The following is a 10,947-nucleotide window of genomic DNA, read 5'->3' on the forward strand; positions in this document are numbered from 1 at the left end:
GTTGAGGATAACTTCGCTTAAGTTAAGCGAACTTGGGAGGTAGGCGAAGTTGTGGATAACTTCGCTTAACCTTATATCTTCGCCGAAACCCTACGAACAGTGACGGCAACTTCGCCTGATGAACACGATGGTTTTGCAGGTTTGATTTCTGGATTTTGCGAGGTTTGTGAAGGTGTAATGGGTTGTTTATGATGGTGGGAGGTGAGTAGGACACAAAAACTCGGTAAACTCGTCCCGCGAATAGTCGAACGGAACGATTTCTACACCCGCGTGATAATCCCGAACCACACAATCACGAGCAAAAGCTCTGATACCAATTGTAGGTTCCCAGCCGGATCTACACGGAATATCCCGTTCTACGTAGGTGCGGAATCCCTACGTAAGACGTTACGAGCGTAGAAGACGATACGAGTTAACACTATCGAACACACGTTACAATAAGCAAAGACACTTTGTATTGCAACCGGAAACACGTGATATCAATCACTGATTACAGAACTCGTAAACACGTAAACTAAACTTGTTACAAAATAAGCCGTAACCTAATGAATATATATCACGACAACTTCGCCTGGCATGTTCAGGCGAAGTTGTCACTAACTTCGCTTATCTAACAAGTTCGCCTATATCAGCGAACTTGTTTGCTAACTTCGCTTACATACAAACACAAATCCAAACGACTCGATTACAGACACTATATACTGAACTACTGACATCATGCACCAACAAGAACCTAGTGTATTTGGCTTTTAGGATATTAAAAAAAAACAAGAGTATTTGATTTATTAGTTTATTTGTAAATTCTTTTGAATATTCTGTAATTGATTTGAATTTAATAAAATAATTAGATATTGTTATTATATTGTATGTTAGTGCCTTGTGGGCTGTAAACCAACAGTTTGCGCCCCAGCATTGTGTCGTAGGTTGGGGTATGACACAACAATCATCACCGACCTAACCATGGCAAAACCCGCCATAGACTCATCCTAAATCTCTAGTCGGTTCCTACTTGGTGGCACTACCAGCTCTAGAGACTTTCAGAGGAACACCACTCTCCAAATTAAACAAGTACCCATAAGTGATTTTACCATTTAGAACCCCGATCTTCAATACCCAGCGGTGTTTTGAACTCTACCAAGAACATGCCCCGTGTCCCCACTGTTCCTAAAACCCTTAACCTAGTTTAAACTTCCTGGATACACTCAGTTGACATCCCCGTGAATCCAGGCTTCACACTTTTATAATGGATCCATTTAGCTATACGTGATTTAGCGAGCCGGACTTTACTACCCAAAAATAGGTTTGCTTCTTCCGTCGGCACATAAAAAAACCATACTTTCCCTTTATAATCAATAGATTCAATGCTTCGTAAAGTTGGTGACAAAAAATGAAGCAAACTAGAATCTAAAACCCAACAGTCTTCACTAAGTCCCAGCGTATCAATTCATACACATCCTCATAAGCATAACTCAAATCCTTTTGACATAAACTCTTTGAATTCCCACCTCCATGCAACTCCACCAAGTCAACTACGCCCAGTTCCCATTATCCCTTTTGATGTCAATTACGCAAATCAACACTCCATGATACAAAAATATGTTAGATATGCAAATTTGAAATTATGGTAGCTGGGTTCTTGTATGAGTATCTAATGGCTCCATCACATAGACCAATCCAACCATACACCAATGATAATACAAATATAGAATTGTTGGATCTTTATTTGCTTAATTATGAGAAAAGGTGTGTGTGAGGGGTTACAGAGAAACATGTGGATACTTGTGGCAAAAGATTTGGTTTTTAGTTGGGATGATGGGTGCATGATTAGGGTAACACATGCACAATATCTTGATGTGCTTGAATACAACTACAAAGTTCAGACGATAAAGGCCAAAGCACAAAAGGAATCATCCGAAGGTTCAACTATGAGGGTTCACCCAAGGTAGCTAAGGCGCTGATGGAAATTATGGTGAACATGCATACTCAAACTTGAAGAACTACGCACTATATGTTGGCAATGACGGGAAGGGGGCAAAATAGCTTGTTGATCGTTGAAGGTTCGATGTCAAATAGGCAGCTAAAGCTTTGGATGTGGCAAACCAACCGCGCACGAAGACTTAACTAAACCTAAATTAGTATTATATTTATAGTTATTATTATTATTATTTGAACTATGTAACATTAGATTAATTACGGATAAAGGAGGTTGATGAAGACAGCGCCTGTTACTGCTTTTATTGGCGGTTGGCGCCAAAACCGTGCAACTGTAACAAATGCCATTTAGCCACCGTTAACCGCTTATTCTATGATACTATGTATGTAATGGTTCCAAAATGTATATTGGATAGGAACCAAGATATTCGATTAAACCTTGAATCGATTATCCAATTAAATGTGTTCTTTATACTTTGTTGTGCAACCAAGTTATCATATTTTGATTGTGTTCTTCTCAAGTCCCAGATCGATAATCAACACGAATAAATGACTAACTCTCATTTATATTAATCAGAAAATATAACTCAAAAAACTGATTACAAACTCTCAAACCCTAACTCGGTTTGACTCTTGATGAACCCTAACTTGGTTACATCAACTTCTCTTATTCTAATGTCTAACCATAACTCGGCGTATATAGACTAACCAAACTTGCTAGTCAAGATATTACCAAATATAATAAACCCTAATAATTCTTGGACTGGGCTTTACACTTGGGCCAAACAACAATTGAGCCAACAATCACCCCCCAATTGTTGTATCCGACTCACCCAACTTACCCCCTAATTTCCGACTCAAAATTGGCGGATCTTCAACTTCACGCTTGTTATCCTTTTCTTGATTCCCCCAAGGCTTTTCATGATCTCTTGCAATGTTCTTTGGGCTCCACTTAGCTTGAAGTAACACTTGCTTCGTTTGATCATTAGACGCCTTCCCTTGGGCTTGAATCACTTTCTTGACCGCGCTTTTAGTTTCTTGAACACTCTTCTTTGGACTTTGAATTTTGGAACTTGGATCTGTGATTGGAATCTGACTCGCAACCGGTTTGTCATCTTTCAGTCCAACACTTTGAATATCCCTACCTGCAAAATTCTTCATTCCAATACTATTTCGTTTACCGGGACTTGCTATCTTGAGGCTAATCTTGTATAATCGGTCCTTGGTCCTTGTCACCTTCATCAAAAGCTTACATGTATCATCTTTAATGGTTAGCAAATCATTTTTCATGTGAATCTCGCATCCACCTTCCGTTGCTTGACCAAGACTTATGATATTGCACTGTAGGCTCGGGATGTAGTAGACATCGGTCAACAGGCGCTGCTCCCCCGTCTTTCCTTCAATTAAGATCGACCCTTTTCCCCGAATATCAATACAAGATTCATCTCCGAACTTCACCGTTCCCGTTTCTTGTTCATTCAATTCATAAAAGTACGCTTTATTACCCGTCATGTGATTCGATGCTCCGTTGTCGAGATACCAAACATCTTTCTCCATCGGTTCGGTTTCGAAACACTTTGGAATCACACCGTCTTCATTCAGTAAAAGCGTCTTTTGATTACCTTTTATCATAAACAAAGATGGATCAAAATCATCAACTTTGTTTAAATTAGATTCTTCCTTTTTCTTCATACGTTTCGGGCACATACTCGCAAAGTGACTAAACTCATCACAATGGTAACACTGAACCTGCGATCTATCCTTTCTTCCCTTCTGACAATGACGATCATTCATTCTTCTTTGTCCCTTACGACCTAACCCACGACCTTGACAACCTTGGTTTTCGCAACCATCTTGGTCCTCATCGTCTCTGTCTTGACCTCCGGTTTCACGGCCTCTTCCACGCCCTTGTGAACTCGACCAACCCTTACCTCGGCTACCGGACTGATCACACGACTTGCCTTTATAACTACCTTCCAATCGGTTGAAAAGTAACTGACCTTGTGAATTTGAAGCGCGCTCTCTCCCTCGTAGACGTTCCTCAAATGCCTTAAGTCTTCCAATAGCATCTTCAAACATCAAACTTTCGAGATCAACACTTTGCTCGATTGAGGCTACTAGTTGGAAGTATTTGTCTGGAACCGCATCCAGTAACTTATTCACCAAGACATCTTGCTCAAACACGTGACCTAGACTCGTTGCCTTTGAAACCATACTTGTTATTTTTCCTGCAAACTCGTCAATAGTCTCATTTTCCGCCATCTTGAGTTTCTCAAATTCACTTTTCAAAGATAGCAGTCGAGCCTTTTAAACTCGCTCGGCCCCAACATACCGTGCCTTCAAAGCCGTCCATATATCTCGGGCATTCTTGTATTGAGAAATCTAAAGAAGAATATCACCATCCACTACTGGAAACAAAAACGATCTTGCCGTTTTATTCTTCTTCACATCAATAGCCGTACCCTCTTCTGGTTGAACAACTTCCCATAGGTCTTGATCATCCAATATCGCTTCCACCACAATCGCCCATGTGATGTAGTTAGCTCCATTCAGCTTTGGAACCTGTAACGAAATCCCCCACTCGCTTTGGGTTGGATTACCGGTCTTTCTTCGTCACCTGCCATTAACGTCGAACCCCTTTGCTCCACTTCTTTGACACAAATGCAAGCCAATCAATTCCGAACAACTTTTTAGAACCGAACCAACTTGCTCACAAAATAAATCAAACCTTGGTTAAAACCTAACTCGTTTAACACGATAAAATAAGAACTCTGAATTAAACCCACTTATTCAACCCAAATCAAAATAACCACCAAGAGTGATTAAACCAACTTGTTTAACCAAAAAGAATAAATAAACTAACTTGTTTAAATTTTCTTAAATTCCTCATAAGAACCAAAAATAAACTTTCTTGAATTCTGTTGTATCCTCCGATAGTTAACAATAGGCACCGCAGAAATCTTTTGCCCTTGACTTTTGTGGAACTTATCAATTACTATTAACAAAAGTTAGTTCAACCGACCTTGATCCAAAAACCGTTCAAAAACTGGTGCGCTTGCTACAACACCCTATCAATGGAATCTTCTTGTCCTCCTTGCCCGAGCAGCCTACTTGCTGCCAGACGAAACAATACCCGCTCACGTCGCTGCCTCGGCGTATCCGTACCACCACTGGAACGAACAAGTCGGTTTATGCCTCCTGCAAGACTGTATCAACTCTTGTTCGACCAAAAACTGCTCACGTTCTTGAACAACTCACCGGAATCTTGGAATTGCTCGCTTTGTGAACTGTGGTTTGTACGGCGAATGGAACGAATTCAAATCGCGACTTTGATCTCCGGCTTCTTCCTCATGCCACCGCTCGCCGCCAACCGATTATCGATTTCTTGAACTTGGCTCTGATACCAATTCAAGTCCCAGATCGATAATCAACACGAATAAAACGACTAACTCTAGTTTATATTAATCAGAAAATATAACTCAAGAAACTGATTACAAACTCTCAAACCCTAACTCGGTGTGACTCTTGATGAACCCTAACTTGGTTACATCAACTTCTCTTATTATAATGTCTAACCATAACTCGGCTTATATAGACTAACCAAACTTGCTAGTTAAGACATTACCAAATATAATAAACCCTAATAATTCTTGGACTGGACTTTACCCTTGGGCCAAACAACAATTGAGCCAACATCTTCTATATCGATCACCGAGCATTATACACGAGTGAATCTAAAGTTATCTTCCACGGCCACTACCATTACTTAGTGCTGACTAGGATGGTGCTTTCACTGCGGAAAAGCTGAGGCGTCAAGCTTTGATTTGGTCTTTTTAAATGACTATTTTGTAAAAATCTTATTGCCAACTTAATTATTCCGGAGATTTTCCCTTAAATCCAATGTGTAAAGGTGATGTCTTTAATAAACAAAACAAGAAATAAAAACTAAAACTAAAGAAGAAACATTTGTGTATAAATACCAGGCCATATTCCACACAACCTCTATATCATTAAAACCAGTGAGTGTTGTGAACACCGATCAAAGGAGATGGCATGCTTAAATGTCCAAGTAAAAAATGAAAAGCAAGGAGGCTTCATTGACCCAAGAATCTCATTCTCAAATGATTTTATTGATTCAAATCACCATGAAGAAAGTTACACAGAAGCTCCTGTGTCTTCTGATTTCGAGTTTTCGGTTCCCTCATTTTCTTCAAATTCTGCAGATGAAGTCTTCTTCAAAGGCAAACTTCCACCATTGAAGGAGAAGGTGGTGACACTCAGAGATGAGCTTCTTTCAGGTCATGATGATGATGATATGTTCATCAACAATAAGATCTCAACAGGATGGTGGAGAGAGAAGTTCGGACTTCGAAAAAACCAAAGCGGGAAAAGTGATAATAAGAATCTTGGAGTCTTAGAAACCATTGATGAAGCAAAAACCAAACTTACTATTTATTGTCCCAAGTTCACAGGTTAGCTAGCCTGCATGCATTTGATCTTATATTAAAAACAAAATGAGTTATTTTGGATGAAAAATGGCAAGTATGCATGATAAATTATCATACTTGATTTTGAGTTACAAACAAAAAGAATCTTTATGGAACTATGTAAACTAGAAGAGTAATTTGTTGTATGAAAACCTATTTGGAGAGACACAGTTGTCCTAAACTCCTAATGTTCACTAATATTTTTTGCAGGAAACAATCAATATTAGTGACCTTACCAAGGAGTAATTAAGGAAATCATGCAGTTTACTACTAAGGGTGAAGGGTTCTTTTTCCTCTGATTTATTTGGTATTTCTAATTAGTGTTAGTTTAAGAAGTTGATGTGTGCGAAGTCACTTAACTGTTTCTGCTGTATTCTGTACAAATATTTGCAGCTTAAGGAATTTCTACCCTTTTTCATTTCAGTCATTGCATAATTTCTAGTTAATTGGCAATATTTAAACAGATGGTGTTATAAAAATTATTTAAAAGTATTTAACCCTATCTTTTGTGTATTTAAGGCATGTATATTGTTGTGCAGTTATACTTTTTGTAATATAGTGCCAACCTTGTTATTAATTAAGTTTAGAGTGTGGATTTATTTTGTTCTTCAATGGAAAACAAAACCTTTTTTTCCTACGGATGGAGACATTATATATATATAGAAATGAGCCATTAATACTTGGATCTTGTTCAGATCTGAATATGTACGTGTACAGCATTAAAATTATATATTGTAATTCATTCTTGCTTGCTGGAGAGATTAATGCTCCCTTTGCTTACATGGAAAATTCTAGGAGCAATCTATGGAAACCTCATGTTCCTTTCTTTTACTAATATTATTTGTCTGATTATACATATAATCATATCTTACAATACTAATAAAAGAAAATGTTGAAGCTTAGGTGTCAAACCTACATTTCACTTAATTCCTAATATTTCATCTCATTCATTCTAGCTATTGGGTCAATACCATTTTGTTAAATGGGTTATAACATAGTGTGAATTATATTCATAATTGAATCAAGTGTCATTTTCATACCTAAGGTTTGACTAACTACACAACTTTGGTACCTTTTTTTAAATTTCTTGCAAATCAACACCTGGTGTTTTCAAAATATTGCTATTTTAGTACTTTTCGTTAACCTTGTTTGTTTTTTCCAAGTCTATATTAAATTAATTCATAAGTATTTTGAGACCACAACTGAAATAACAGACCTTATTTATCTTTATTATTTGATAAAACCCGTGTAATACACAGGTTCAAAAGCTAGTCCTGATTATATATATGCTAATAGAACAAAATAAAAAAAATTATGATTTCAGTTTGCATTTTTGCTCACTGTTAAGTGGTAACTACTTCAAATATTTTAGGTTTAAATAATTAATGCCATTGAGTTTAGTGTTTTTGTGTAAGATAAGAACCAAATAATTAACGCATAATAGGAGCGTTTTCTTTATTGTTGCATACATATGGCCCATAATTAAGGGCTCAATGATAATAAATTACTATGCCACTTTTGACATATGGATACAATAGAATTGGGATATGCATATATGTAGCTGTAGCTGGACCCCGGTAAAAAAAATATAGGGCGTGCAGTACGCGCACATGATAATTTTAATTGAATTAACTAGGCGTTCTTGATTGAGAAAACGCTTGTTGGCTGTCAAAATTCTTTCTTAAATCTGGCTCTGAGGCCATGCTCTGGAATTGGAAATGGACTAACTGTATTAAGTTTGCTGAACCCACCAATTCCCATCTGTTGTTCAAAATCAACGACAAAAACAAAATCAGCATGGTCGAATTACGAGTACTTTTTGTAATCAAGAATTTATGTTAATTCAATAATTCCTAGTTGTTTTAATGTTCACATGTTAGCAACATACCTATACTTTGTGAGCATGTGGTGGAGTAGAACAAGCATCTCAAGCTTTGCAAGTTCATTTCCGGGACAAGCGTGAATTCCATTACCAAATGGCATGTATGTGTTTGGTTTTGGAGGATTCTGCGAAACAATAATGAATTAATGAACAATAAACTCCTTAAATATTAATTTATAGTTATATTGGTTTAGGCTTACTCATGTATGTTTCAGACTTTTAACTATGGCATGCATTGCATTCCATACCTCAAATCTGAAGGGATCAAAATTTTCCGGTTCAGCAAAGAATTCTGGATTATGGTGAATGTTCCTAAACAATGGCATCACTTTCCATCCTTTTGGAATAAGGAATCCTGTGTTTATGTCCATCATTAGTCACATAAAATCACTTTCCAAACGATTATAAGCGTTTAGAAAATATCGAATTTGACTCACCCTCGTATTCGGCGTCCACTGCTGCTTCTCTAAAAGTAAAAGATATAATACTTGCCTTCCTTAGGCTCTCTAATATTACCTGAAGTTGATGTGCATATATATTAGTGAATAGTGATTAGCATGTCGCAAATCATATACCAAAAACATTTCTAGTTATATGCTCAGTACATACTTTATATGTTAGTGGCATTTTCCTTGTCATTGGCCAAGTCAAGGACCGACTCTCGCCACATTCGGATTCACAAATTGCCATCTGCTCTCCCTGCAGCCATCAGCTGTGGATGTTCTTCAGTACGATCATTCTATAAAAACAATGTCACATGACACGTAGGCGCATATATAGAATTACATCATAATTACATTCTAAAAGGATATATAATTACTTTTTGAATCTTACCTTAACAGCCTCTAGAAGTTTGGGGTCATCATTTAGATATTTCAATATCCATGTGAGAACACTGGCTGTTGTATCTTGAGCTGCAAACAATACGCCAATGATGTTATCTGTTATTTGTTCTTCACATAATACGTTTCCATTTTCGTCCCTGAAGTTCAAGAGATGACCCAAGAGATGGTTTGATGAGAATTTGTTTTCCTTCATTTCCCGGACAATCTCAACAAGAATCTGATCAAGCCTTTTCCTTGCCTACAAATTTTCATATCAATCGATGCATTTAGTTATGCGAATCGGCTATAATACATGAAAAATGTGGAAACTTTATCTTCTTTACCATTAAAGATTTATAATATGCAGTTCCTGGTAGCTTTGATGGGAAACAATTGTAACCTTTTTCTAAGATGTTATAATTTTCCTTCAGTTCATTTGTATATTTCTTGTTCAGCTGATCGAATATCGACAGAACGCCCAGCTCAAAAGCAAACTGCACAAATTCCATACATGATTAGTATTTATACAAGTCAATGGGCTGAAGTAAACACAGGAATTAATGTGACTCATTGGTAAAATAGTACCTTCTTCATCACCTCAAAAGTGTTAATGACTTGACCATTGGCCCATGATTCCAGACTAGACTTCGCTAGTTTTTCAATATCAGGAATCAGCTTTCGGGTTACTTCTGGAGAAAACGAGGTTTGAACCAACTTCCTCATGCAAGCATGGTAGTTTCCGGTGTGAAAAAACAGTGCTGATGGCCCAATCAGCTTCTCTTTACTTTTCGGGTATGTAGGTTTGAACAAGTGAGGTTGAGACACCAGTACAAACCGTGCTGCTTCCGGGCTTGCTAGCATAACACAAGGATATCCGAGTATTCGAGTTTTGAATATATCTCCATATCTGATCATGATGCAAAAAACAATGACATTATAAATATTATATACGCTAATGAATTATCAAGTTGCACATCCGCTAAAACTATATTGCATACTATACCTTTTCTGCTTTGACGCGAAGAAAACATTCGGGTCTTGGGTGTACATTTGGAGTGTCTCTCCAATGCAAGGCCACCCCATTGAGCCTGGGGGAAGCCTAGCTCTACTTTTGTGCCTCCTCTTTTCTTTCTTGAATACATAATATGAGAAAAGAGAGGATAAAAAGATAGTCACATAGAAAATAGTTGCAAAAAGCCTCATGAATGTTTGGTTTGCATGGGCTAATTAACAGTGTGGGATATTCTTTTTGGTGGAGAGGATCCTTTACTTTTAGTTGAGGGCAAAGTAAGGGGTCATGGGGTTTATATAGATCCAGATCAGCCAGAATATTTGGTTCACTATCAGTCTATCACCACAAGAGGTAAAGCCTTGGTATACGTTACGTATGCGCCTCTCGTATCGAAATCCTCAACCTATATCTAAAAGAATATTGATAATTAATGAGAGAAAATTGAAACAACATGATCAAAATATTTATAATATATATCCAAACAATCACCCTTTTATGAATCTCGTTATATTTTATTAAAAAGTAGTGTTTACATCAATACAGAAAACAAACGAGGAACAATGTGTCGTTTAAAAATAGCATTCTTAGATCGTGGGGTCATAACAAAACATTTCTAATACAAACCTAGTCTTTATTACATAACTTTGGATTAATCAAGATTCATGGGGAAAAAGAACCCATGAAGATCATACAAGGACAAACAATATATGCCAAAGAGAAAATCTTATAGTTATGTCATGTTTAGGGATATCCTTATCTTCCAGCTGCTTTGATAGCTAGTTTAATATTAATCTCTACACTGTAATGGTG

General features: G+C 37.2%; 2 protein-coding genes across 2 annotated transcripts; one reads left to right on the forward strand and one right to left on the reverse strand.

Annotated features, from left to right (window-relative positions):
- Positions 1 to 5,980: 5,980 nt before the first annotated feature.
- On the forward strand, positions 5,981 to 6,817 carry LOC143581426 (uncharacterized). The gene is made up of 2 exons (XM_077064218.1): positions 5,981 to 6,404; positions 6,813 to 6,817. The coding sequence occupies exons 1-2, from the start codon at positions 5,981 to 5,983 to the stop codon at positions 6,815 to 6,817; spliced, it is 429 nt and encodes a 142-aa protein (XP_076920333.1).
- Positions 6,818 to 8,395: 1,578 nt separating this feature from the next.
- LOC143581428 (abscisic acid 8'-hydroxylase 4-like) lies at positions 8,396 to 10,328 on the reverse strand. The gene is made up of 7 exons (XM_077064219.1): positions 10,129 to 10,328; positions 9,711 to 10,032; positions 9,470 to 9,619; positions 9,122 to 9,384; positions 8,961 to 9,024; positions 8,739 to 8,817; positions 8,396 to 8,656 (listed from the first exon to the last, which is right to left on the reverse strand). The coding sequence occupies exons 1-7, from the start codon at positions 10,326 to 10,328 to the stop codon at positions 8,502 to 8,504; spliced, it is 1,233 nt and encodes a 410-aa protein (XP_076920334.1). The 3' UTR covers positions 8,396 to 8,501.
- Between the last annotated feature and the right edge of the window lie 619 nt (positions 10,329 to 10,947).

This window comes from Bidens hawaiensis, unplaced genomic scaffold (assembly GCF_021521415.1).
Source record: "Bidens hawaiensis isolate Kalapana, Puna unplaced genomic scaffold, B.hawaiensis_p1.1 tig00030918_1, whole genome shotgun sequence".
Lineage (NCBI taxonomy): Eukaryota > Viridiplantae > Streptophyta > Magnoliopsida > Asterales > Asteraceae > Bidens > Bidens hawaiensis.

Excerpts from the sequence above, each read along its gene's own strand:
- LOC143581428 (XM_077064219.1), bottom strand. The coding sequence starts at position 10,328 with ATGAGGCTTTTTGCAACTATTTTCTATGTGACTATCTTTTTATCCTCT. Across the intron at positions 10,033-10,128 it reads TTCGCGTCAAAGCAGAAAAG|ATATGGAGATATATTCAAAA; the intron begins GTATAGTATGCA and ends CATCATGATCAG. Across the intron at positions 8,818-8,960 it reads TGAATCCGAATGTGGCGAGA|GTAATATTAGAGAGCCTAAG; the intron begins GTCGGTCCTTGA and ends CATCAACTTCAG.
- LOC143581426 (XM_077064218.1), top strand. The coding sequence starts at position 5,981 with ATGGCATGCTTAAATGTCCAAGTAAAAAATGAAAAGCAAGGAGGCTTC.